This window comes from Plasmodium vivax, chromosome 11, assembly GCF_000002415.2.
Source record: "Plasmodium vivax chromosome 11, whole genome shotgun sequence".
Taxonomy (NCBI): Eukaryota; Apicomplexa; class Aconoidasida; order Haemosporida; family Plasmodiidae; genus Plasmodium; species Plasmodium vivax.
The window spans coordinates 1001197-1028397 of NC_009916.1; the positions used below are offsets into that span (position 1 = coordinate 1001197).

Sequence of the window (27201 nt, forward strand, 5' to 3'; positions counted from 1 at the left end):
AATTTTAAAATTCGCTTGCCATTCGTGTGTTCATTCATGCTACGCTTATTCTGTAAATTTGACGGGGGAAGCCGACGTGGCAGAATGAAGCAACACACGAGTGACACTTTAACTACTACAAAAGGGCGGTAACGTTTGAACGTCCAATTTGGCCACCCGCATGCGCACACACCTGCGAAGAGTGCGCACGCCAGTTTAACCCCATCCTTTTGCGCTTGGGCAAAAAAGGAAAATAAAAAAGAGGGGGGAGGCGTTCCTCTCCATTGTGAGGGGGCGGTGCACCGGCGAAGTGGCCGCGCAAGCAGTGACTCACGTGAGATGCGCCTACGCACCGCTGACCGCCTCACCGCTAACCGCTTCGCCCCCCCCGGGGGACGCATCCCCGTTCGCCGGGTTCCCCTCCCCAGCGGGTTCCTCCCCCTGCTGGGCGTCCGCACCGGACGTGACGCTGGCGAGGAACTCCAAAACTTGCGACTTCTTCTGGTAACTTATATTAATTTTGTACGAATTTGGGTACTTGCTTTTTTGCGGCCAGTTAAGAACAATGTCTATAAAGTCGCGGATGGCGTAGGACAAATTGAAGGTATTATCGTAGACGTTTTTTAAAAAAAAGACAAGCCCTATAAAAAAGGAGGAGCAGTAGTAAAACTTATCCTTCTTGTAAACGTAGAACTTAGGGTAGGGTCTGATTTTGAGTTCGTTGATGGTTTCCAATTTTTTGAAGAGGAGCCTAATTTTGCTTTCAATCCAGCCCTTCCAGGAATTGTATATGAGTTCGTTGGTGGCCATGATCTGGATGTGCAGGAAGTGTTTGTAGGATGCGAAGAGGTCAAGTGGCTGGAGTATGTTGGTCCACATGCTGCCACTGCCGGGGATGCTGCCACTGCCGGTGGTGCTGCTGCTCGTGGTGGGCGCGCTGACCGGAGTGACGATCCCGTTGGCCTGGTTCATAACAAAGGTGACATTCGCGCCCGGATTCGCTTCCATATAGTTGATGATGTAGTGGGCCCTCTTAAACTCATCTATGAGGATGCTCCTCGTGCAGTAGGTCACATTGTGGGTGGAGTTCATGCAGGGGAAGGCAGGAGTGATAATCGGCATGACGTGTAACTTATCTTTGATGTTCTTCTCGGGGTCCCAAACAGAGAAGTTTCTCAAGCCATCTACATGATTGTACTTATTTATATTTTGTATAAGGACAGGGTATTTCCAATTCCATATAGAATAGACCCTAAAAAATTTGCCTATCAATTGGCTAACATTATAATTAGGGTAAAGTTGGCATATTTTGGCTGTGAGTAATGCCCATGAAATTCCTCCAAGGAAGCCTAAAATGTTACTGTAAATTCCTCTGCTCTTTGCCCACAGTTTGATATACCGGAGGGTGTTTCTAAAGTGGTCCTTATGTGGTACGGAGGCTAATATAAGGTCAGCTACCCTTATACCGTTGAGCGACCTTACCGTCACTTCGTCTAGATTCTTTAAAATGTAATCATTGTCTAGTGAGTAGTAGCAATCCTTTAGCGTTCTGTATGGTAAAGTCGCTAACAGCAAGTCAATGTCCACATCGTCATACATGAACTGTATTATAGGAGTGTAGGTCTCCGGGAGGGACTGCAACTTTCGCACATTTCTATCCTGCTGTAATTTTAAGTAAAATTCATTAAAGAAGATTTCCCTTGTTATATTTTGAGGTGCTAAAAAGATACAATCGATATCACTATTCGGGGTTATAACTCCTAATCGGTAGGAACCAAAGGTGTATAAATTCCCATGTATATGTTTTGCATCTTCTTCATTTATCCCTTGACTTATAGATATTTCCACCACAAATTCGTGAAATAATTTGTTAATCATTCCTAGTACCCTTTCCCTCTTCTTTAACGCCTGTTCCGTTTCGAACAAGTTATAGCTTTTTAGCAATTCCACCACGTCATTTGCTTTTTTTAAATCTTCCTCCGTGGGGTAGTTAAGCGTAATTGGGTCAGACACTCCGTATTTGTATTTTTTGTTTAACTCTCCTTCAATGGCTGACTCGTTATTTAGTGTTTCTCTCCTTCTGAAGGAGGTGTCTTTTCTGCCCAGTGCACCTCTTCCTCCTCCCTCCTCCTCCAGACTTTTGCTCAGCGCACATTCTATGTTGTAACTCAGGTAGTTCTCTTCATTTTCTTCCTTTATTTCACTTAGCTGCAAAAAATCCTCAATCGATTCTTTGCTTCGCAGGATGAAGTTGCTGCACTCCAGCAGGTTTTCGCTTTCGTAGACGGTATGCATTGGGGCGGTTTTGCAGTCGGTCTATCTAAGCGATATTTATGCACACCTCTGCGTTCGCGTTGGGGTGGGAGAGCCAACAAGGCGAACAAATAAAAACTACGTAAAAAAAAAAGGGGTCTCCACCAGGGGGGAGGGCATAGGCGCCACGTTAAAAATCAAAAGTGGGTCAAAAAAAAGGGGGGAAAAAGGAAAAAAAAAAAACTCCACAGGGGGATTACAAAAAGGTAAAGTCAACTAAAGGGTTGATGTGGACGACTTTAACGAATCTGAAAAAGGTCCACAAAGCAGACCACACATAAACTTAAAAACAAAGGCAAACACTCGAACGAACTCGTGCAGGGGGGTTGAAATGAAGATGAGCGTGTTTGGACTCGCTGAGCAAAGTGCATGGTACAAATGGGCAGATAAATGTAACATAAAAAAGGGGCGACTCTTCCGGGGAGGGAAGCGGCCGAGCGTTCAAATGGATAGATGGTTTGATCGATGGATGGCTAAAATGGCTGGTGAATCACGCAAAAAGGATACGTACGCGCATGCGGCACACTGCATAACACGCGCAGGGAAGCTCGCCCACATGCAGTGAACAGACGTGACGTTTAATCACGCAGGGTTGGAAGCATCCCTGGTTAAGGGTGACCGGTTGAAGGGTGAATTAAAAAAATAAATAAGTATAAAATGAACAAAAAATAAGATGCGCGATGGGGAAACTTCAGAAGCAACGGCGGCTGCTGCTGCTGCTGCTACTGATGCCCTCCAAAAAGAGCGCACAAACGTGTACATAAACGCGCGTACGTTCGAGCATGCATATGTACCTTTGTGCATGTCCACATATGGGTACATGTGAAGAGGCACATTACGACGGGTGTACTCCCGCACGGGGCGAAAATAAGAAGGCGCCCAATTTTCCCTTCTGCAAAATGTGCCGCTTGCACGTACGTGGAGGCCGCATGCCTGAGCATATGACTTAAGCGTATGTACATGCAGGCGAATCGTGCGTCGCACGTTTAGGTGCACTTGGGAAAAACACCCAAACGGTATGAAAGTGCCCGTGCGAGTAAAAAACGAATAACCCAAATCATGAAAACAAAAAAAGTTTTATCTTTGCGTGTGGGGGGTGTATACCGTACGGTGAGGCGAAAGATGGACTAGGAATTTGTCCCCACCAAAGGTAAACGTTTTCCGCACGTATGAACTGCCCATACGGATGAGCTGCGCACACGGGTGTTCTATGCTGTTCAGGGGAGGGGCGCCTAAACGGATCGGCTACAGCAACCGGCAAAGCGCGTCAAACTGCATTTTCCGATGGGGAAAAGCGAACATGGATGTGCTATAATCCACCACCCCAGGAGCAATATTTCCCTCGCGTCCTCCTGTCCACACGTAACGGTATGGCTTATATATTCGGCTAACTTGGTTAAGCTAATTGTCCTCTTTTCGGTTTAGGGCACGTAAAATGCATGTCAGTATGTATGTTGCCCCTTGGTACAATCAATACTTCATCTGGAACCAAAAGAGAGAGCTGCGCTTGGTTGACGGATCCACACAAAGTATTACCTACTGCTTTGCATGGCGATGTATGGTGGGCGCTTTTCTTTCCTTCCAAAATGTTTATCGTGCTACGTAATGCGTGCAGGCAAAAATGTACATATGTATTATGGGTGCCCTTCACAGGTATAGGCGCATACTCTTAAACAGCGTTTGCAATGTCGTGGACGCAAAGAAGGGGGAAGGGTATAGGGGGGACATTCAAACGCAGGCCTCCTCCTTTTCTGCTTAGCAGTGGGGACTGAACGGTACAAAAAAAGGAAAATTTGCATCTGCTGCATGTGCTACATCTGCCACATCTGCCGCATCTGCTACATCTGCCGCATCTGCTACATCTGCCGCATCTGCCACATCTGCCGCATCTGCCACATCTGCTGCATCTGCCGTGCTCGTTTGGGTGAACTCTATCGCCTTCGCTTTTTGCCGCTAAATACGCATTCTGCGCAAACGTCACCGTCGCGTTTTTTTTCCCTTTCAGCTTGGTTCGTCAGCTTACGCCCGACGGGGAAAAGAATCACGTGCGTACATGTGCGCATAGGCATTTGCCGCAGCATCTGCATTTATGAGTACGCGCAAGAATCTTTGCGAGCGTACAGGTACGTGTTTGCCCGTTTGCTTCTCACTTTGCTTCTAAGCACCGGCAGGCGGTTTACCTCTACGTATTTGTGGAAAAAAAGTGCATGCGAGCGAGGTATGCCATATGTATCGGCGAAGTGTCGACGAGTATGCCTAACAAATGCGCAGCATTACGCGGGCGTGCCTTGCCGCTTTGCACAAGAGGGGCCACCTTTTTTGGCGCACGAAGGGCGTACTTCACCTCAATTTAGCAAATGAGCACTTCCTTTTATTCCAAAAAAGAGTAATTCGCACAAAGTCATTTTCTTCCCCCTTTTAGATGGTACAAAATGAAAGCGTGCAGCCGATTCAAATGATAAATTGGGTGTTCCCTTCGTCCTCCTTGAAATGGCGCCATTGCCCACCTGCCATGCTGCGCAGCAGGGAACTCAACTTTAGATGGCAAAAAAATATTGTCAACGCGATTTTATCTTGTTTAATGGTGCCTTTTGGCTGAGGAGTGACGGAGTGCGCCATGACATGGGGCGTATGAAGTCCACCCACAAACGTGAATTGTAAAAAATGTGAATTGTAAAAAATGTAAATTGTAAAATACGAAAGGGGAAGAGGGGTGGTGCTGCTGCACAGTTCGAATTTTAATTTCCCATGAGGGGTGAAAATAAAAAAAAAAATAACAAAGTGGTGATGAGGGCACATACGGAGAAGTGTCTCATCTGCACAGGTACACTAGCGTAAAAGGGCTGACACCAAAATAGACGAACGGTCGGTCGCCCAACTCCTCGAGCGGACTGCACCCCCGTCCATGTTACAGAAAATATGGGAGCACCTTGAAGAGCCTGAAACGCCCCGCATCCACCGCTTCATCTCTCAAACGGTGTATATTTTGTTCGATATATTTCCCCTTGTTGACAGCCAAATAGTTTGACAAAAGGGAAAAGAAAAAAAGGCGATTGACATTCTGAAATAAGCAACTAGGGAACACCCCCAAACGGGCATTATAGTAATTAATAAATAGGAAGGCCAAGTAATTTACGCTTAAAAAGTAGTAGGAGACCCATATGGCATAGTCAGCCAACCCCATGGAAATAACTGAGGCCACAAAAAAGAGGAAGGTATACAGGTAGTGAAGGTTGTTGGCAAAATAGTAACTGCCTACTTGTAAACCCAAATAGTAAGCGGAGAAAAAAGAAAAAAGCAGAGAGTGGAATTTTATGTGGTACTTCAAAATTATATTATATTCCAAATAATTTGAGGAGGCTACTAGGAAGAAGGTTAAAAGAACAGAAAAGCTAGCCACCACAGCGAAAAATATTTTAGACGTCTTGGTAAACATTAGGCGGCTCTCTCCAAAATGGCTATTTACACGGTTTATATGGAATTTGCTCAAATGGTAAAAGAAATCACTCGAAATGGTTTTCACTTTTTTTTCTCTATTCATCAATTTGAGGACCATGTGATTGTAAAATAATTTGTCGTTGAGGAAAAAAGGGGCACTCCTTTGAGTAGCTTCTTCCGCTATCCCCATTTTGCTGCTATCTGTGGGTTCTCCATCTTCACGTAAAATTTTATGTTTATATTTGTTCCCATTCGGGATGTCATGTTTGGTGAGGTTTCTACAAATTACAGTTGTATGGAGGTCATTGCTCCTCATCGGTTGGTCGACTTTCCCGTTGGGGTAGCGGCCTTCTTTCGCATATTGCTGGTAGGTTCTCGGAGCGGAGAGGTTGACATACGGCGGCGAGAGCCTGGCGCCCCCGGCGGTTAGGAATTTCGGCTTGGGCAACCTCATTTGGGCAGGTACACGAGCGGGTTTTCACGCGCACATTTGTACGCCCCTCCTTTTGGCAAATGAACGCACCCCCGTTCGCTGCTCCCGCAAGGTTGAGGTGGTTCCCCACGAGGTGCTGCCTCGATTGATAGATGAATGAGGGGGACACTTCCAAAATGTACACACATATATGCACACGGCGTGGACGCATATATAGAGGGGCGCCTAACACATCCGCGTGGCCTCCCGCCTACATATTTGTACCTTTTTGGCTCACGAAAATTTGCCCCACTCATGTCGACTATTTTTTCCCGTGTATAGAAGGCAAAACCCGCTGTGCGTTCTGGCTATGCACATGCCGCGGGGATGACGCCGCGGTGTAGTTGGTCTCGTCCACGGCAACAATTCCCCCCTACTGCTTCCATTTTGTGGCAGCGCATGGGTGAACCCTGGTCGATTTGCAGGTGCACATATGCGAGAGCGCGCGCGTACGTGCGTACGTACACATAAACATATACATATATAAGTAGTATAACGTACAAGTGTATATTTTTTTGTCCGCCAACGCGCGCCCCTTCTACAGCCACTTCCACCCAGAAGTGCGCTCATCCCAAATGTACACGACGCAGCTGCCCAGTTTTCTCCACCCAAGATTCCCCCATACGTGCGGGCGCGTACACTTTTTGGCTGCTCACAAGTGGGCCACAATTCGTTCAGCCCATTTTGCCTTTTTTATGAACAGTCAGGTGAAAATGCGATTTTGCTTTGCCACAACAGAGAGAAAAAAAAAAAATAAATAAATAAAAAAAAAAAAAAAAAAAAAAAAAATTATACACAATGTTCATACCATTTCGCTAGTTTTTCTTTTTTCATATTTTCAGAAAATTTCCTTTTTTTTTTTTTTTTTTTTTTTTCGCTTCTTCACACCTGCGCCTAAAATTGGTAGAAGCGGATGTCGCCATGTCGCGTTTCGCGAGGTGGTGTCGCTGCGTGGGCGTATACGCGCAAAAGCAATGAACGAAGCAAAACATACATGTAGAATGTACATATAACACGTTCATAAATATATAAATGCGCGTAGAAATATTTTCGCGTTTATGTCAATTTGTTGTCAATTTTTTTCCCTTGAAATGTTGCATTTTTCGCAACACTGAGTTCACCGCGCATAAAACGCCTGTTTTGAACGCATCCGCCCTCCACAGTGGTATACATGAGTACGTACATGCATAAGTATAAGTGCGTACTTGCGTAAGTGCGCATATGCATAAGTACGTATATGCGTAAGTACGTAAATGAGTACATACGTAACTGCGTAAATGCGTAAATTCATAACTGCGTACATAGTATACGCGCGGAGGGAAACCGTTGGTACGGCCGACCAGCCATGCTGAGGTGAATTTGCCCCCCGTACGTTTGCACGGAAGGGTGGACCACATCCGCGCGTGAATTTGAGTTAGCCGTTAAGCGACGCGGAAAGCTGTTCACGCCGCCTCGCGCTTCCTCGCGCTTCCTCGCCCCCCCATAGCATTAATCCAACACGCAATTACGTTGTCGCGACTTTTGACGGAAAACATGCACAGCGGTTATCTCACCGGCAGATGTGCACGTAAACATAAGCAGCACGTTTTGTTTTGCAATTGACCGTACCTGCAGAGGGCGTAATTTGTGTATTGTACCACCGTTGCGGGAGCTGTCTTTTCTTTTTTTTACTCTTTTTTCCTTTTTTTTTTTTTTTTTTTTTTCCGCCCCCCCTTATTTGCTCAAACTTGTAAATGATAAAAGCATGACTATTGTTACGATATTGTCCATTTTGTTGATTTTAAATTTTTTTGAAGTAAGTTCGGTGGGGGGTAGTTACACGGAGAGAAGTCAAAATGAGGAGTCATGTCGGTACATCAGCGTGTTCCGAAAGCCCCTGTGTTATAGGTGCTACGTATTTAAGCCGAGGGACGGCGGGGGCATCAAGTGTTGCCAGTACTACCTGCAAAAACGGAAGGAGGAAAAACTGGCAAAGCTATATTCCCTGCAAGATATCATGAAGAACACCCTGGACGAAAAAGACATGGATGACATTAAGAACTTATTTCCAGTGTTCAACGAAAAATTGTTAAAAATAAATGGCAATTACAAATTCGGAGGTCCCAACAAGGGAAACAAAAACATCACAGATATTGACGATTTAGAAATCGAATTTAATAACAAGTACTTCAATTTGAAGGACATAAAGGTTAACATTCTAAGTGGAAGCAGCAGTGGTAAAGAAAAAAACAAAACAAAAGAGGAAAATTATTACAATATTATAAAAGAGGAAAGTAACTTTATGAGGAAAAAGGATGAACTATTACAGAACAGTCCCTTTTACAATGAAAAATGCTTCAAATCATTACATGGGCATAATTGTGGAAGGAAAAAACATAGGGAACATACAGAAGAAAATGCGGACAAGGATGAAGAATTGGATTTTGATTTGGCCGAATCTATTGGTGAAGCAGAATACTATGCAAGGATGAAGCACATGAATGATTCACACCAAGGGGGCCATGGAGGAGCTTCCAACTCAGGGGGTAATAAACATGCTCAGGAAAAGGATGACCAGGATTATTACGATAATAAATATTATGATAATAGGTATGGAACAAATTACTACAGTGAGAGTAGCAACTCTCCAAGCACCTCTCTTTTTTACTTGTCCAAGAAATTTTACCTATTGAATAGGCTCTCTCAGAACCCCAGAAAGATTGTGCAGAAATATATCGAGTTTAAAGAGCACCTATCTGGGTCGGAGGACAAATTGGATGACTTCCTCGACAATGAGTACTACAGCACGACGGAGACGATAAACGCAGTTTTGGCCGACGACATTCAGAAGACCGTGGAGTATGACGATAAGGGCGACCAGAGCAACAGCAACAGCGGCCGGGGGTTCTTCTCCTCCCTGTTCCGCGACTTGATTTCGCTCTTTTACTTCCCGCAGAAGAATGTGGAGTTGTAGCGTGGGTAAGCGGTGGATAAGCGGCGGAGTTGTAGCGGCTACCTTGGTGTAACCGCCGCTCCGTCGCAGTCGTGGCTAAGCCCCCGTTTTTGCCTGCCCCCCCCGGGGCACTCACCGTATGCGTTGTTCCGTAAATCTACCTGCGATTTTTGTGTGAAATAATTTTTTTTTTTTTTTTTTTGAATTCTTTCCTAGGTTATTTTCCTTCCCCATTTGTAATTTTTTTAAGTCATTTTTGTGCATTTAACTGTGCAGAGTTTGTGGCAACCGATTTTTTTTTTTTTTTTTTTTTTTTAAATACCCATTTGGCGTCTTATTTGACTTAGGATTGGCACACGTGCGGCGTGCAGTCGTCGCTCAGCCGTCACGTAGTCGTCACACAGCTGGCGTCCCATTTTGCTTATAATTAAGGCGTACCTGCCCAACTTAATTAAAAAAAAAACTGCCCCAATTTTGAACCATCCGATGAGTGTATGCTACCGCTCTGTTAGGAGTGACCCGTTTTCACGACCACATCGATGATTGCAGAGGTGTGGGGGGAAGCTCTCCAAGGGGGGCAAAAAAAATAAAAACCCACACAGGGCAAAGCAGATGGAAGAGCTACATCATGGTAGGTAATCACGCCACTCCTCCCTAAATGGACATGTGTCAGTATGCCCATTTGTAGGGCCTCTTTTTTCCGATGCAAAGTGTACAAATGTGAGTACAATTGGTGTGGCTCGACAGTTCACTGTTGGGAAGGGGTAAAAGATCCTTTTGGCGCCAGGCGGCAAGTACAACTCCGGCACAGGAAGGCAAGCAAAAAGGGGGCGTTTTATAAAATGATTTTCCCGAGTAAGCGAAGGGGCAGCCGCGGTGGCAGTCTGCGTAGCTGCGGAGAATAACGAATTGGGACTTTTCCGACCCATGAGCGCGAGCTTCATTCCGCGGCATGCTCAGCAATTTAGCAGAAAAAATTATCACGTCCGCAGGGGGGCAAGATGTATACGCAGCACTTATGTATGCGCGTATGTATGTATGTATGTATGTATGTATATATGTATGTATGTTCTTTTTTTTTTTTTTTCTTCCCACCCTGCTATCCATTCGCTGACGAACCGATTAGTACTCACTTGTGCCCAGCGCGAGGGTCCTATCCGGGGGTGGTAAAACAAGGCGGAAGCGAACTACACTCCCCCAAAAAAGTGTTACCCTTGTTTGCATTGCAAACTGAATGGAAGCAGGGGAGCAAGCGCGTAACACTCCCCTTTGGAAAAAAAAAAAAAATGAGATGACTCGATGAAAGTGAATAAATTGTCACAACGCAGGGGGGAAGAAAAAAATGGGAGGGGAAGAAATTGCCCATCTGTGCGCTTGTCATTTTACTGCTAACTCTGTCAATGCATATGCATACACATATAAGGACAGGTGGCAGAAAAAATGAAAAAATGAAATTGTTCTCCCTTTTAAAACGAAGTCACAAACTTTTTAGAATACACAGGAACGTCTACAGTGACTCGTACATATGCAGGAGCAACGTCAGATTTTTCCACACGGTAAATTACGCGCACTTGGCGCATTTGCTCAGCAAAAAGAGGAGCAATTCGGACGAAGCGAGTTCGCTGCATGCTCTGCTCAGCACTTTGACGAAGAGGAAGCACAGCGAAAGTAGCCACTACAGTGAAGCTGGCAGTCACAAGGGGCACACCTGCCACACCGGAGCAAATCACTCTGAATACAAAAAGATTTTAACCAAGTGGAAAGAGCTAGTCAAGATATACGTAAGCTGGTTCCCAGAAATTACCGAAGATAAGTACAAGTCGAAGTGTTTTTCCCTACCCACCTACCTGGTCATCCATGTGGTGGTCCCCTCTAGCAGCGCATCTGAGACAAACACATTGCAACAATTTGAGGAATTCAATTTTGACACCCTCCTAAAGGGTATTTATCGAAAGGGGGCACACATTCCTGATGGGGACCTCCACGAGTGTCTCCCCCAAGCGGCAGATCACTCTGCTTACAATGCGAAAGGGGGAGGTGAACCCACTGATGGGGAGGGAACGCACAGTTTAGGGGAAGATCCAAGTAGTGGCAAAAATAAGTCCACCAAGAAAAAAAAAAAAAAAAATGACAATTCGGGTAGTTACGATGTGCACTACGTTATCGGAAGAAATACCGGCGATGCGTACAATAGGGTAGAAAGCGTGGTAAGTGAGGCGGGTGCTGCCGAACTGGGGGTACAAGTGAACGGTCGAACCGATCAGAGTGATAAACGGGAGGCATGCAGCGAAAGGAACTACTTCTTCTCCCTTAACATGCTAGAACTGAAAGGTAACGAGGCGGACAGGGAGTTACTAAATCGATGTATTAGGGGAAATTTCACAGAGAGGGTTACCCCCGTGGTGGAGTCTCAACCGAATGGTGATCGTGAGCATCACCCGTATCCCTTTCTCTTCATCGTGTACGACTATAAAACGCTAATTCATGTGTTTAATAACATCAAACTGGAAATGCCAAACGTGGGCAGCGTCTTCGATGTGTATATTCTGAGTTCCCTATTGCAGCTCGTCCAGAGGGGGGAGAAGCTGCAAAATGTGTTTAGTGCGTATGCGGCACAGTCTGGGAGAGGCATTTCACCGATGATGAGTAGCACTCCTGTTGTGGAACTCCCCCCTGTGGAGTCCGCGCAGAAATGCCACTTTGCCATTATGCCCCCCGAATTTTCGGACGTCATTTCTGGGAAGTACGGCCTTTTCGGGTGGGGCAAATACCAGAAGATGAAAATAAAGTACCAAAGGGAGAAGAAGGGAATCCGCGCTGTGGGGGAGAAACCAAAAGATAACTGCTCCATTTCGGAGGGTCACTCCCACGATGGTGTCACGTCCACCCTCCCCAGTGGTGCACACCAACCCAGCAGGGTGAGACAGAACCATTTTAGCTTCACCCGTGTAGAGGTAAAGGACCAGAAGAGCATTAAAAAATTGGCCTTCGGAAATAAAAGAAGTGTGTGCGAAATTACGGAGGAAGATATGATCAGCTACTGCATATCTAGAAACTGCTGCATGATGGCGCTCTTCAACTTTTTGATGGGCATATTTGCAAAGAATTTGAACTTGTTAAAAATTTACCTCACAATTGAGCAGCCACTCATCATATGTATTAGCGAAATTGAAAGGAGAGGCATCTTTTTAAACCAAAAAAAAATTGAAGAAATTCACCAAAGTTGTAGTAACCCAGTAGTGTATAAGCAAGAGATAGAGCAGCTCTGCGAGTGTAACATCAATTTGAATTCTTCCAAGCAGGTGGCATCCCTCATATATAGACACCTGCTCGATATTGCCTTCAGCCCTAACGTGGAGGTTGCCCCGATTGGAGACTCAATGCCTCACGCGGAGAGGGTAAATTATGACCATACCGTTGGAGGGAACAACGGCGGCAAACCGCTAAATCACTCAGGTGATGGATTTTACAACGCGGAAGGGACGTCCAAACCTGGGGGGGATGCGAAAGGATCACAGCTGAAATGTTACAGCGGGGGGAAGAAAGAAGATACCCTGAGGAGGGGAGCAACTTTAGAAAGGGGTAACTTCCTAAGAAATATCATCACGAATGGTAACTACGCTGCTTCTTTGGAAAAACCTTCTTTGGCCATGGGCACATCGGAAGAAATGATGCCACTCCCCCAACTTAACAATACCATTAACGAAATGAGAAGAAGCAAGAACCTGCAAACGAACAACAAAACGCTGAAACTCATTGTAGACGAAATTGAACGAAATGAACATATAACAGAAAAGGAAAAGGAAAAAATTAAGAAAATTATTAGCAACGTGAAGCTCTACAGGGAGTCCAAAAAGCTGTTTCAGAATTATATAGAAAATCTGCCCAAGTTCATACAGAAGGAGACGAACAAGATTCACTGCAACTTCAATCAGATAGGGGCGTCCACGGGCCGGCTCTCCTGCGAGCAGCCCAACCTGCAGAACATCCACTCGAGGTTCCGCTGCGCGGTATCGCTCAAGGGGGGGGAGGTTGGCGGCGAAGAGAGGGGTAGCGGAGAGCGAGGCATCGCCAATCAATGCAGCGCCAATCGAGGCAGTGTAGAAGTGGGAGGGAATAACCTAACCACAGCGGAGAACCCCCCTCCAGCGAACTTCACCTGTGAGGGAGCTCCCCCCGATGGCGAAAACCTCATCACCTTCGACTACAAACAGATGGAGTTGTTCGTCATGGCGTACCTCAGCTTCGACGTGCAGCTTCTGAAGATGCTGCAGAGCGGCGATGTCTTCGTTGAGACCGCCAAGGTGCTGTTTAACACAACGCAGGTGACGAGCGAGCTGAGGAGAATGACCAAAACGGTGATCTATGGGATTCTCTACGGACAGACTGAAAACGGATTGGCCAAAAGCCTCCTAATAAGCGAAGGAATGGCAAGCAACTTAATTTCTAATTTCTTTCAGGTTTTCCCAAACGTGTATAGATTTATGCAGATGCAGAAAATTCTGCTTAAGCATATGAATAGAGTTTACACGTTAATCGGGCGCAAGAGGGTAATCGAGCCCACCATCAAGAACAAATATCGGATCAGTATGAATACGCCCATTCAGGGGTGCGCGGCGGACGTCATGAAGTTCGCCCTGCTGTCCTGCTTCTGCATCATGACGCATGGGTGGCCCCAAAGCGCACGCCTCTTAAAAATAAACAACGTGAGTGCAGCCGTATTGGAAGAAAACAAGCCATTCTTAAAAGCGACCAAATTAATTTTGCAAGTGCACGATGAACTCCTATTTGAGAGCACCAGAAGAGCCACTGACCCAATCATTCGACTCTTCAGCCCAGTCCTGGAAAACGCCTTTTACAATTTAATTCACTACACAAATACGTCCGATAGGTTGGTCCTCCTTTACGACTACATGCATGACCATATCTCTGTGCAGACGTATATAGAGTATCTCCAACTGTCTAACAATGGCCAGACGTGGGATTTCCATTCCGATGGATCAACTGATAGGCACTGTAATTCGTCCAGCAAATTAAATTCAATTTTTGAAAAGTTCAATTTTACCTTACCAATTAAGGTAGAAAAGGGAGACTACTATAAGGAGTTTTCTTAATGCATGTGTGCCGTTTTTTTTTTTTTGGGGGAGGGAAATGTCACTGACAAACTCCAACTGTTTTCCTCACCATTTGGCGCTTTTCATTTCCCGTTTAGGGGACCCCCGCAAACTAGCACAGCACGCGCGTAGATCGTGCTCGCACATACGTATCAACCTGTTCACACGCGTAATTGCACAAATTGAATGACCCGTTTCTGTTTTTTTTTTAAGTCATTTTTTGTTGCCCACTTTTTTTGTGGGTGGGCGTCCATAAAACAATAAGAAGAACGACAAAAAAAGGGAAAAAAAAAAAAATTAATCAAACGAAAAAAAAAAGAAATTAAAACCGCATTATGATGAAGCGGTATACCATTGGGGAGAGCACCACACGGGGGGGGGGGTTTCCTCCTCCGCGCTGTAACAAATGGGAGTGCATTGCAAACGCACGAACATGACGAATCAATTTAAGCACAGCGCAGTTTGTACATACGCGCGCGCGTTTCTCTTCGCCAAGTGCAGACGGTGTGCCTCCCCTGTATGTGCTCAACTGAGCTCGTTAAATAATTCATTATCGATTGAATTTTCAAAATCCCTTTCGGGGGGATCCCGTCTTCCATGGGATGAAGAAGAGGCATCCTTTTTGCTGGCTCCTTTCTTTTTGGCGTCTTTCTTGCTCGCGCCTTCCACTTCCTCCTTACACGTCTGCCCCTTCTGCAGCTCCCCGCTCAGCCGTTTATTCTCCTCCTTTAGCGATTTATTTTCTTCCACCAGCTTGTCAAAGTGGTCCCTCAAGTCGCTTAAACTCTCCGCGAGTGTGTCCAGCTTGCTGCTCAGAAAATTATTTTCCTCTTTCAACTTGCTCATTTTGCGTTTCATTAATTTGTTCCCATTTTCCAATTCCTCAATTTTTTTATTTTTTAATAAAAGCAGGTTACTCTCCCCCTCGCTGATGTACTGATCCATGTAGGAGAAGTCCATGTAGTTTCTGCTCGTCAATTCTTTTAAGTAATATTTGCAGTTGGTACAATCGATGTTCCTTGAGAGGAGGACTTCTTCATCCGCCTGTTGCATTTTGGCTAGTTGGGCATCCACATCTTGCTCGTTCATGTGTTTTTCATTCCGCTCATTCGTAGCACTGCGTTTGTCACTTTCTCCACCCATGTGGTAGTGTTCCCCCCCGCTGCTATTGCCACCACTTAGGCAGTCTACCAAGTCGCCCAGATTTGACATCTCCTCTTTAGAGGAAGCCAAATCAGGGATCCCTTCGACAGGCAGAAACTCACCCAGAAGGGAGAATTCAGAACCGCTTCCTATTGCTACCTCTGTGTTCATATTATAGACCTTTTTTTTTTTCTTCTTTTCCCTTTTCCCCCAATTGTGAAATTGCTTCTTAAATTCGACTGCATCTTCATCACTGTTGGTTGTTTGCTCACGGAGAGAGCTTTTCCGCTTTGCTCGTTTTGTTCCGCTTGAAATTTCAACGCGTTCTTCGGACGGGCAGAAGGGCTTCCCCTGCGTTGTATTTTCAGTCATACGGTTCGTCTCCTCTTGCGACTTGGCTCGGCTAGGGTTGCCGCTCGTGATGATCATGTCGAGCATCTCGAACGAGAAGGTGGCGTTCGCCGAGTTTGCGCAGTTGGGTCCACTATCTGGGGTAACATAATTAGGTCCGCTTTCTGGGTTATCATATTTGGGTCCATTTTCTGGGATAGCATAATTGGGTCCACCTTCAGACTTCTCCGCGCTGTCGTTAGGCCCCTCCATTGGGATATTATATCACCCTTCGCACGAAAAAAAAAAAAAAAATGGTTCCACTTCGTTTCCTTCGTTACATATTCCCTTGTGCGATGCGTTACTCATTTGGCATTTTCAAATTGCATTTGTAGCGTTTCAGTGAATCCCCCCTGTCATGCTACTCCGACGCGTAGAAAAACACACGTGCGTTAATCGAGCCACACGCTAATGTATACGTGCACATAGACGCAACATATCACGGGATAGGGACCATGCCACAGGCTTGTTTCATTTCGATGTGTAACTTTGATGGGAGGGTGGGGTCATATCTATGCCTTCCTCTGGATTGTTTATTTCACCCAGATGGTGTATACCGAGTTGTCCTTCTGCCGCAGGTGGGGATGACTAGGAAGACCTTAAATGGGTCACTTCGCGCCCATGTAGGTAGATAAGCGAACAGTCCCACGCACTTAGTGTAGTGGCAGCGCTAGGGCGTACGCATAAACGAATTGGTGCGTCCCTTTTCAGTAAAGCGGTTCCGCTTTAACGCCTTGGAGGGAACACCCTTAAGGGAAGCCTCCCTCTTCTTCTGCGACTTTCAACGTTATGACCCTGCGCGCGGCACCCGTGTGGCAGGTTGAAGGGAGAAGTTTGCGCAAGGGAAAAAAGGTTTCCCTTTCGGCAAGAAGGGGGGGGAACGGCACGGTAGTAGAGTAGCAGAAGTAGTAATCGCAGCCGCAGTAGTAGTCGCAGCGGATGGGGCGGGCAAGTCGTACCCGCGGGGGACAAACCTCGCCCGTGTTGAAAAAAAATTAAAGCGTTAACTTTTGGGGGGCGCCCCTTTTTCCAGCTCCAAAATTTTTTAAAACTTTGTCGTTTAGCGAGTGAGGTGAAATGCGCCCGTGCCCGCACCGCTCTCTTAAAGAGGAACGCATAGTGCGCAAAAAAGGGGGATGGCCATGGAGGTAGGTTAAGGTGACAAGTAGGGCGCGGCAAGGCAAACGCAATAGGCTCACGCAATAGGCTCACATGTAACGGGTGTACCATTTGTGCAATATGCACACAGTGGGCGTGACACACTTCACGAAATTTCCAGAGCGCGCCAAAAAAAAAAAAAAAAAAAAAGGACAGGGAGGCATCCCCTTTTTGGGGGTAACAACTCCCTCGTATGGCAAATGCACACCTGTACGACTAGTCCATTTTAATTCTCCTCAAAAACTTGAATAGCAAAAAATTAATCGTGCCATCCCCGGCATAGGAATGAAACAAATGGTCCGAGTAATTGACACAAATTTTATTTTCCTTTGAGGACTTCTGCAAGGAACATGCTGCAGCGGGCATAGCCATAGCAGACTCCTTCTCGCAAATACAAAATGTGGAAAAGTCGGCATTTTTACTTAACGCATAATCTAAGGAGTAATTTAATCCCTCCAGGAATGGAATTATTTTTAAAAACACTCTGGTAAAAAAACATCTTAAAAAAAACGGTTTAGCCTGCACATTTTTTTTATTTGAAATAATTTTAATTTCAAATAATTTATTAAAAATGTAATATTGAGAAGATATGTCCAGCATTAAATGATAAAAGGTGAAAATAAAAATGCCAAAAATAAATCCGAGCAACACATCAGACGTGTAATGAATAAACCCGACAATTATAAACGCATAAATGACAAAACATAAGAAAGTGATCAGCGTCTTCAGTACAACACTGTTCACGTAAAAAAGGGCGAATAGCAAAAATATGGTCGTTGAAAAGGAATGGCCAGATATAATCAAATCTGAACATACGTACACTAGGTTCATATTTATTTTAATTATCTGCAATAAGTTAAACGCAATGTTGCCACTTTCCAGAGGCACACACGTTTCCAATGTAGCTGGGAGGGAAGTGACATAGATAAGTATACCCCTCAGTATATAAAAAAAACCCATCATGTAGAGGAAGCGACAAACGATGGCCATAGACAAGTATACACTATTAAACAAAATTAACTGCAGGAAAGTAATTGACAACAATGCTATCAAATTGTTTGACAATTTGTAAGATATCCATTCAGGTGGATTTTCAAACAAATTGTGAATTCGGTCGCTCAATGGTGTGGTATACCTCTTATAATACGAATCGCTATATATCATGAAAAATCCTTGTATGATCAAGGAGATTACTAAAAATATTAACGCGATTGCTAACCTCAGGAGTAACACCTTGAACAGTTTCCATTTTGTCAAACTGTGGATGTCACCATCACTGGGGTTTGCTCCGTTCGACGAGGCGAAGTTACTCATTTTTATGTCCACATTTATTTTGTAGTTATCGCTCGTGTAGCTGTTGCTGTCTTCATTTTCTCTACCTGACTGTTCAGAATTTTTTTTTTTCAATTCGGTGGTCATTTTGGTATGTTCGGCGTTTTTCGCTAGTTTTTTTTTTTAATATTCAGCTGCGCGAGCGTGACAAAATTGAGTGAACGTGACAAAGTCGAGTCAACATGGCGAAACCGCGCTGGCATCACAACACGTGAACGCTCTTACGCAGCTACACACGGCGCACACGATAAGCGGACACAGAAATGAGCAAACGGAGAAAAGGGCGGAATGACAAAAGGACGAAGCGAACGTAAAAGCTTATTTCCAAACGGCTGGGAAAATCACCTGCACGTGCATGTGCGTGATCTTTCGTACAACATAAGCAACAAAAATTTTGTACAACAAGTTGAAAATGCTTCAATGTTCAAGCAGTCAGTCTCGCAGGGCCTCAGAAATGCCTTTTCCATTTACACACCAGGTGTTCATGTACAAATGTATGTTTGCCGGGGTGTAGGACACATGAGTACGTACAAGGGCGCTTAAGTAAATTTGCTCACTTGTGTGTACATGCAGTCATCCCCTTCTTTCTCGTTTTGAAATTGTTTTTTTTTGTGTGCTACAAGTTCGCAACGCTAGCTCATGCGAACCAGGAAAAAAAAAAAAAAAAAAAAAAAAAAAATAATGCGTAACTACGCGCATAGCACTTTTTTATGCATAATTTTTTATGCATCATTTTTTATGCTTCCTTTTTTATGCTTCATTTTTTCGTGTTTAATTTTTCCATTTTTTAAGTTTTTAATTTTTTAAATTTTAACAAAAAATGATGGGGGGCGGAAAAGACACGCCAAAAAAAATGGCGTGATGGTGTAGAAATGCGCAGATCAATGCTTCATAATAAAGTTGGCGAAAAAAATTACATCAAAAGGGGAGGGGAAAAAAAAATTAACAATTCGATTACATGTGTAGGCATATGAGCATATGTACACATGTGTATACGTACTTGAGTGAGGAAGCACCCAAGGGCGTATGTACGTATGTACGTGTGCACGTGCGTACGCATAAGTACCCATTCGCGCGCACACTCCCCGTCAAACGCGCACCCCTCACACCGCATAAGGTAGGGTTTTAAAATAAAAATTAAAAGGAGCCAAATTTAAAAGAATTCATAAAAACATCAAATCAATCATAGGAGGCGGCACATGCGTGCAAATGCGCAGATCAGGTGGGAGAGGCACATGTACACGCATATGCGCGCCGCGGTGTGATGGGTCAAACATTAGACACAAAATGGAGAAATGAAGAAATGAAAAAGGGGAGAAATGAAAAAGGGAAGAAATGAAAAAGTGAAATTATAAAAAATACTAACTGCTAATTTAATAATGTATCAAACGCTCTACTAGGTGGCGACGGCGAGGGGCCGCTCCGGCTGGGGTGTACGTATGTACGGTGAAAAGGTGTAATAAAAAAAACTTAATTACTCTTTATGCTTGTTTTGCAAATTGACAAACAAATTGGTGCGCGAAGAGAGGAGGAGGCACACACACAAATATGCGCATATGTATGCGAGCATATACGCACAGACTCAGGAGTTAATTCTTTCTCCGAATTCCACACAGGTACTTTATTTCGTTCACAATGTTCTTAGGGGTTGATAAATCAAAGGACCCGCTGCCGGCATAGGAATGGTAAAAGTGGTCGCTAAAATCGCAGTACTCTTCGTTGTTCACGGTCCTCTTTTTTATTATGAGTCCTTTTGCATTCACGGGCTTGCACGGGCAGAAGCAGTTCTGTAAAGGGGGAGGGGGAGAGGGGCAACGTCCGCATAGGTGATAAGCTATACACACAAGTTGCAAAGCTGTACATATGAACATAAACATCTACACACTTGCACACAGCGCACCGTTGCACTGATTGTACTGCTTACCCATTCCTTGTCATACGAAGCGGCCATGTTCAGCCTGTGGTCCAGTCCCTCCATGAACCCTATTGCCTGAATGAAGTAGTTGAACACTGAGCAGCGCTCGACAAAGGATGTCGCGTAAGTGGAATTCTACGAGTGGGAAGAAAAAAAAAAAAAAAAAAAAAAAAAGTGTGGAGGTGAGCATCCCCATAACGATGAGGAAAATGTACATGCACAATCTTGGCACTGCTCAGATGGGATATTCCTTATTTGTAAGAAAACCAATTTTCTCCCCCTCTCGGTTGTGTGCACAGGCTAAAAGGCGGACTCATCCTTTTTCCCACTTCGCGTAGGGCACACTAAAAGGTGGTTCGCGGTGGTTCGCCATGGTTCGCCATGATCCGCTGTGAACCGCCAGTCCAATTTGGACGGAAGAACATTTTCATGCCGATCTACACGCGGGGCACCCATATGTGGATACAACTATGCCAAATCGATGAACAAAACTCTCTTCAGTAGCGAACCGCGCATCACGCACGGCAAACCGCGAACAACAAACCGCTAACAGCAAACTGCTCTCCCTTACCTGGAGGGAGAAGGACCTGTGCTTGGCGTACCGCTTGGCGGCAATCTCCAGCAGGCTGTGATATAGGAGAAACATTGAAGACCCGAAGACGTAGCCCATGAGCACATCCACCGTGTAGTGAAATCTGGAAATCACAATCATGCTATAGATAAACAGGCAGTAAAGGAAAAGCACCGCCTTTATGTAAATCTTCTTTTCATAAAACAGCCAAAAAAATTTCAAAACTGTGGTAAAGGCAGTATGCCCAGAAATAATCAAATCCGTACATTCATACACTTGCGCGGTTATTATCTGATAAGTGGTATATAAATTTTCAATTAAACTTTTATTTCTCACTGGCTGGCAGGTAGCTATTGGGCATGGGATCGTCGTGACGTATATAAAAATTGACCTTATGCAGTAGATGCAAGACAGTATTATGAGTAGCCTAATAAACATACTAATGGAGATTAGGAAGGGAGAAAAAAGGCCAAATCTCAATAGAGTAATGATTAGAAAAATCATGATGCTGGAATTTATAAAGCTCGGATTCATAAATGCTGGTACTTTTTTATACAGCTCGTGGATTCTATCCTTCAGCGGCTCGTCTCCCGTATTGTAGTAGGTGTCACTTAGTATGATAAAGTAACACTGGAAGAGGATTCCAAATATTGTGAACAGCAGGGCGTATATCAATCGGATGTACATGACTTTCCGCACTTTTTTTTTCTCGCTGGAACTCTTCACCTCCACCATGTCGATGCTGTTTTTTTGTCCATCGAACGAGTCGTCTGCCAGGGGGGGAAGGGGGAAGCACGTGCAGGTGTGTGTAGAGCAGTATGGGGAGTCACCCGCGGAGCTGTACACTGTGCCGCGCCCGTGAAGGCTGCTGGGCGCGCCCCTCATAATTACCCATGTCCTCTAAGATGAAATCATCCTGCATCCCGGAGTGGGTCGACCGGGAGGCCTTCACCATCCTCTCCCTTTTATCGGAAAAGGCATCCGTTTGATTATTGTCTCGAATTCTGTCATCACTAAATTTGGAGTTTAACTTTCCAACGCATTCCGTGTTCAAGTTATTTTTATAATCGATAGCAATTTGAATGTCCTCATTTTGCTCCAGACATTTTCCTTCGTCCTTCTTCTCCCTGCTTTGACGTCCCTTTCCTGCTTTGTATTTCGAGTTAGGGTTGTTACTGCCATCTGACGGAGGGCGTGCGTTTATTTTTCCTTCTATCATTTTATGTGTCCCCTCTTTGACTTATTTTTATCATATTGTTGAGCGGCGGGCGTTGACGATTGGCGATTGACGGTTCGGGGGTTGACGGTTCGAGGGTGTGTGGGGAGAACGAAAATCAACGCGGAGCGCGTTTGTGAGGGGGGGGGTGTTTGGTCGAGCTGGTTAACAAACGGGCGTAACACACAGGGGGGGAGAAGCGGTAGAAGCGATGAAGCGGTTGAAGACTGACCCACTCGTGTTCACAAACGGGTGAAGGGCGAAACGGAGGGGGAGGACAAAATGGCTGACAACGAAACGATCAAGGCGGCCAAGCAAAAAAAAGGTGTGAACACGGAAAGGAGAGAGAAAAAAAAAGGCAGAGGAACAGAAGCTAAACTTGTACAGCCCCCCAATAGGTCTTAATCGTACGCATTTTAAAAGGCGCAAAGTGGCAAATCAAAATGTAAGCGGTAAGATGGCACGCTGAAATGTATGAAAGTACGAATTTCACATTGCTCGTTTGAAGGGGCACATAAAAAAAGGAAGCAAAAAGAGGGGAGGCCAAGTCCAGCGAGGTGTGGCTAAATGGACTGGCGCCAAATGACGTGGGTGGGAAGGAATGACTTCAAATGGAAACAGTCGGCTTAACAAAACGCGCAAATCATGGGAGGGCATGCAAAATATGTGAAACGCGTGGAGCCCCCTGTTCCAGCTGCGTCGGCGGAAATTAATTGCATGTGCTTGGGTGACAAATTGTTGCTTTCGGCATTTCGCTGTCAGTTGATATAGGTAGCCCTGCGCGTCCAGCCGTTCGTGCCCAGCGGTGTGGTACATATGTACATACATATATTCATATGCAGTGGCAGCTCAACGTTTTTTCGGCTGCATCTCTGAACACTTCTTCAGTTTTTTCTTCAGCCGTGCCGCTCCAACTGCTTAGCTTTTCGAAGTTAATGTAGGAGAAGGGAAGGAAAAAAAGGGGGAAAAAAAGGGGGAAAAAAAGGGGGAAAAAAAACGAAAAAAACGAAAAAAAGGAAGGAAGGGAAGAAAAACGGTGGGGGGAAAAAAAGGGAAGAAGAAAGGAGAACGCAATGAAAGAAAAAAAACGGAAAAAGGCAAAAAAGCGGAAAAAACAAAAAAAATGGAAAGAACATAAAAACGGGGAAAAAAAAAAGGCAAAAAAAAATTTCCTTTTTTTTTTTTTTTTTATTTCTACTAACATCAAGTGTGAAGGAATGCACGAGTGAAAAACGGCAAAAATTACGGAAACTTCTGCCGTTTGTGATATTTTAGAAAAATCATTTCACACCTCCTTATTCGTTTTCTTCTATACGCATTGTTTTTTCCTCCCTGTTTGCGCTTTTTTCCAGTTTTTTTCCTCTTTTTTTCGTCCATTTTTCCGCGCTGTTCCACGTTTTCCTCTTATTTTCCCCTTTTTGTGCGCATAAACGAACGTGGCGCAGGGTAGAGACGGGCGGTTTTCCGTCCACATAGTGAACGCGCGTTTTTGGTGCGATTGGGTGAGAGGTGCGCGGCGAATTCTGCCTGCGCGCCCAGTTTTTTCGCCACTCGGGCGCTTCTCCATTCGTTCATGTCCACGTATGTTTTTGCACATAGGGGTGTTCGCCTTTGACGGGGGAAATCACCGCTGGGTGAAGTTGCGCTGAGTGACGTTGCGGACTACCGAAATTGCTGCCTCGCCATTTTCCAATTTTTCAAAATTTTCCAGCCCCTTAATCCCGCCGCTCACCCCGGCAATGTTCAAAACACCCGCCAATTCAGCCTGCCCATTTTGCATAACGCACATAGTCAAAGTGACCCAAATGGCAAATGCCTTTTCCTCTTAAATGGCCAAAACGAATGCACACAAAGAGTTATCTACGTGCAATTGTAGGATGATCATTTTTGTTAAAAAAAAAAAAAAAAAAACAACCACATTATGAGTCTGCAAAATGAGAAAAAACGAGGAATTATAAAATCGAGGTGGAAAAAAAGAGGCACACACTTATGTCGCAACGGGGAAGGAAATATTTTCGTTCATTGTTCCAAATGGACTGGTGAAAAAGTCGTTTTGGCATTGCTTTAAGTTGTTTTGCTTTTCTTTGCTTTGTTTTCCCCTCTGTTATATAACCACTTCGCAGCTTTGCAAACATGATGATTATACCCCCTTGCCGCTTCCTCCCCAGTTGCCCCCTCTAAAACACGCTTTCTCTTTTCAAAACGTCGAGATCTTCATTTGAGAAATAGTTAAGGTGCATGATCGCTTCGTAATTTTCTTTGTTCTTTTCATTTGTGTCCTGAAAGGGGGTAAAAAAAAGGGGGTTGGAAAAAACGCATTGGGTGAGCAAAGATTGGCCAGTGAGCGTGTCCGCTGTGTGGACATGTCTCAAGTGGAAACTCGCAATGCCATGTTTGGAAATTAAGAATGCCCCAATTGAGGCATTTCTTTTGCCGCATCTTTCGCCCCTTTAGCAGTTACTATCAAAGCGTCGACGTCCTTCCTCAGCTTTTCAAATTTGTGGAATTTCTCCCCCAGCGTTCTGTTCAATATTTCGTTCTGCTCGGGGTCCACTGATTCCTTCCACTTGGAGAGCTGCAAAAAGGAAGGGCACACATGAGGGGCGGTCTCCACATGCATAGTGAGGAGGCCGCACAGGGCAAATAACGTAGCACGGTGTTAATATGCCCTTTTTTTGTTCTAAGCGTAAAATGGAGAGTAACCTCAAGGTTGCTTATCTCCAGGGCTTCGCTCTTCAGTTTTATTTTCGTCTCCAAGAAGTAGTTCTTCCGGTGGGGGGTTGCAGAGAGGAGGGGGCGCACACATGCATTCATGCATATATATATATATATATAGAGAGAGATATATATACACACACACATGCATATATATATATACATACGCTTACAGACGCGGGTGGGTCCGCGCGGAGCCCCCCTCCTCACCTCTAACAACACCCTCTGCAGGTAGTCATACAGCTTCATCCTGCTTCGCGCATAGGCACCTTCGTACTCCTTAGAGATTTTCGCCAAGAGCATTTTTTTTATGTCCGCCTCCAGCTTCAACTCCGTTAGGATCTTTTGCTGTTTTTTTCTTTTTTCTTTGATTCTTTTTAGATCCGTTTTCAGCTTTTCATAGTCGACGATGTTTTTCTCCAGGATGGTCACGTCTTTGTCCAGCTGCTCAAATTTTTCTGGGAGGGGGAGGGTTGGCTTGATGGCGATGCAATCCACGTGCGCCCTCCATATGTGCCCTCTATATGTGCCGCTATATGCCAGCGCACAGGCGAAACGCCCCACTGCTCACAACAACGAAGCGTATCACCCCGCAAACATGAAAAAAAAAAAAAGAAAAGCTTCTCCTCTTTGCATTACTTGTGTGAGTCACTATATCCTTTTTTAATTCTTCCAAGTGCTTTTTTTTCGAGAGGAAGATTTTCCTCTTATTCAATTTTTCATTCTGTCAAGGGGTGAAGCGGCGGAGGAAAAGGGGGAAAACTCGGTCATTGTGGCGGGGGCAACACAGATGGTGATTCTAGATAACAGGCGTATGCCATGCGGGATGAAAATCAGTTTGGAAACATTATGGCCGTGGTAACTTTGCGTACCTCCAACTTTTGAATGATCCCTAGCTGGTCGTCCAGAATTAGCTTAAAGTAGCTTTGCATGTTGAGGATTTTTTCATTGTACCCTGCGAGGATGTTTCTGGGTGGAAATTTGGGTTATAATTCACATGGGGAGGGGGGCCCTCACATTTTGCATTGACACACTTCGCTTCGCTGTGCCTCCCTCTTGGGGCTACTCCCTTGTGCAGAAGTGCCCTCCACACACACACCGCCAATTTACATACTAACAATGGCAAGGCACATTTTCACATTGCAACATTTTACGGCAGTACTTGATGGCCTCGTTCTTTTCGGACTGCAATTTGAAAATGACCTTTTGTCTCTTCTTGTCTAGTTTTTCCCTTTCCTGAGGGGGCAGGCAAAAAATGAAGACGCGGGGTTTCGAAAAGGGGGGGGGGTCTACTACGTTGGGATGTGCTATACAAAAAAAAAACCTCGTCGCGCTTCACCACCTTTGATATGCCTACTAACTATATTAATCTTCCGGGAACAGTTTTCCTTGGCCTTCTTAAGGCTGCTGGTAAACCGCCTATTAATCTCTGCTATCATTTCGTTTTGCGAAAGGACAATGGAGTTTAGTTTATTCAAATGCTGGATGCTCGTTACGGTGGTTAGTTTCTCGTAGTCTTTGTTTTCTTGCTGCTTCTTTTTATCTTCCCTTTGGAATGATGCGACAAATTGGGAAGGGAAGTTGAAAAAAAGAAGAGAAGCAGCCATGTAGATTTATTTATCCCTTATTTGTATGCGCGGAGATGCATCTGCTGCTACGGAAGAGTGTGTTCTTCCCTCCCCTAAAAGCTACGCCATTCTAGTGAAACCCACTTGGCAGGAGTTTCTCTTTTTTCGCCTGCCACAGGTGTCCCTCCACCTCCAGGTGCTTACTCCGAATTTTGGATGTAGCCGTGCAGCTCGATTTCATTTTTAGCCAAATTCTCCAAAAAGGCCTCATAACATTTGAGCACAAATTTGTTTATGACGTTTTCCACTTTTCTGGAGGAGAGGATTTTGTGGGACTTGTTTTCTTCCAGCTCGATTTCTTTTTTTTTTTCCTCCAGTTTTAGGACCTGTCGAGAAGAGGGCGATGTGCTGTATGCGTACGGTTTGAATAGGCATCGAAAAGGCTATGTCTAAAGGGAATTGCAAAATTGTGCTTCTCTATTTTTCCTCTTTCATCTGCCGCGAGATGCTGGGTTCCTTCTTCTATTGCACCCCTCCAGCACAATCGTACGATGCAAACCTTTATGTCGTGGTAGCCCAGAAAAACCGTTGCATCTATATTCTTAATCTTTTCCTTAATCTCATCGGCGATTTTATTTTCTGCAGTCAGGTCTTCCTTTAGCTTTTTCAACTGCAATGAGGAGGTGGAGAAGGGCGTCACAAAAGGAGCATACCCATTTAACGCGGTGTGTACCATTGGGGCTGCCGTTATACAATGTATTTTTTTTTCTTTGTTCACTTGAATGTCAGTTTGCTTCTCTTTACCTCCTTTAGGAGAACCTTCTTCTCCTCCTTCTTCTTAGCGCTGTTTTTTTTTGTCCCTTTTTTCATTTTCTTTTTTTTTTCACCTTCAGGGTGTGCTTCTAAAACGTGTGGGCACTTCTTCCCTCATAGGGGGGGATAATG

At 44.8% G+C, this 27201-nt stretch overlaps 8 protein-coding genes across 8 annotated transcripts, besides 8 other annotated features; 2 read left to right on the forward strand and 6 right to left on the reverse strand.

Annotated features, from left to right (window-relative positions):
- Positions 1-324: 324 nt before the first annotated feature.
- PVX_114385 (poly(A) polymerase PAP, putative) lies at positions 325-2274 on the reverse strand (the record flags this gene model as incomplete). The annotated part of the gene is made up of 1 exon (XM_001616215.1): positions 325-2274. One exon carries the CDS (start codon positions 2272-2274, stop codon positions 325-327), a length of 1950 nt encoding a protein of 649 aa, XP_001616265.1.
- Positions 2275-4945: 2671 nt separating this feature from the next.
- On the reverse strand, positions 4946-6184 carry PVX_114380 (hypothetical protein, conserved; the record flags this gene model as incomplete). The annotated part of the gene is made up of 1 exon (XM_001616214.1): positions 4946-6184. The coding sequence occupies one exon, from the start codon at positions 6182-6184 to the stop codon at positions 5201-5203; it is 984 nt and encodes a 327-aa protein (XP_001616264.1). The 3' UTR covers positions 4946-5200.
- Positions 6185-7877: 1693 nt separating this feature from the next.
- Positions 7878-7912: a microsatellite.
- Positions 7907-9155, forward strand: PVX_114375 (hypothetical protein, conserved; the record flags this gene model as incomplete). The annotated part of the gene is made up of 1 exon (XM_001616213.1): positions 7907-9155. Exon 1 carries the CDS (start codon positions 7947-7949, stop codon positions 9153-9155), a length of 1209 nt encoding a protein of 402 aa, XP_001616263.1. The 5' UTR covers positions 7907-7946.
- Positions 8416-8456: a microsatellite.
- Positions 9156-10582: 1427 nt separating the features above from the next.
- Positions 10583-14248, forward strand: PVX_114370 (DNA polymerase 1, putative; the record flags this gene model as incomplete). The annotated part of the gene is made up of 1 exon (XM_001616212.1): positions 10583-14248. One exon carries the CDS (start codon positions 10583-10585, stop codon positions 14246-14248), a length of 3666 nt encoding a protein of 1221 aa, XP_001616262.1.
- Positions 11480-11511: a microsatellite.
- Positions 11649-11678: a microsatellite.
- A 525-nt stretch (positions 14249-14773) lies between the features above and the next one.
- PVX_114365 (hypothetical protein, conserved) lies at positions 14774-15994 on the reverse strand (the record flags this gene model as incomplete). The annotated part of the gene is made up of 1 exon (XM_001616211.1): positions 14774-15994. The coding sequence occupies one exon, from the start codon at positions 15992-15994 to the stop codon at positions 14774-14776; it is 1221 nt and encodes a 406-aa protein (XP_001616261.1).
- A 1161-nt stretch (positions 15995-17155) lies between these two features.
- Positions 17156-18358, reverse strand: PVX_114360 (hypothetical protein, conserved; the record flags this gene model as incomplete). Its single annotated transcript, XM_001616210.1, has 1 exon — positions 17156-18358. One exon carries the CDS (start codon positions 18356-18358, stop codon positions 17156-17158), a length of 1203 nt encoding a protein of 400 aa, XP_001616260.1.
- Positions 18359-18430: 72 nt separating this feature from the next.
- Positions 18431-18472: a microsatellite.
- An 878-nt stretch (positions 18473-19350) lies between these two features.
- Positions 19351-19396: a microsatellite.
- A 421-nt stretch (positions 19397-19817) lies between these two features.
- On the reverse strand, positions 19818-21976 carry PVX_114355 (hypothetical protein, conserved; the record flags this gene model as incomplete). The annotated part of the gene is made up of 4 exons (XM_001616209.1): positions 19818-20058; positions 20196-20321; positions 20758-21527; positions 21649-21976. The coding sequence occupies 4 exons, from the start codon at positions 21974-21976 to the stop codon at positions 19861-19863; spliced, it is 1422 nt and encodes a 473-aa protein (XP_001616259.1). The 3' UTR covers positions 19818-19860.
- Positions 20953-20978: a microsatellite.
- Positions 21977-24150: 2174 nt separating the features above from the next.
- On the reverse strand, positions 24151-27126 carry PVX_114350 (hypothetical protein, conserved; the record flags this gene model as incomplete). Its single annotated transcript, XM_001616208.1, has 11 exons — positions 24151-24252; positions 24435-24548; positions 24677-24739; positions 24899-25146; positions 25328-25412; positions 25561-25643; positions 25843-25924; positions 26050-26236; positions 26461-26642; positions 26843-26926; positions 27061-27126. The coding sequence occupies 11 exons, from the start codon at positions 27124-27126 to the stop codon at positions 24151-24153; spliced, it is 1296 nt and encodes a 431-aa protein (XP_001616258.1).
- Positions 24319-24367: a microsatellite.
- Positions 27127-27201: the final 75 nt, after the last annotated feature.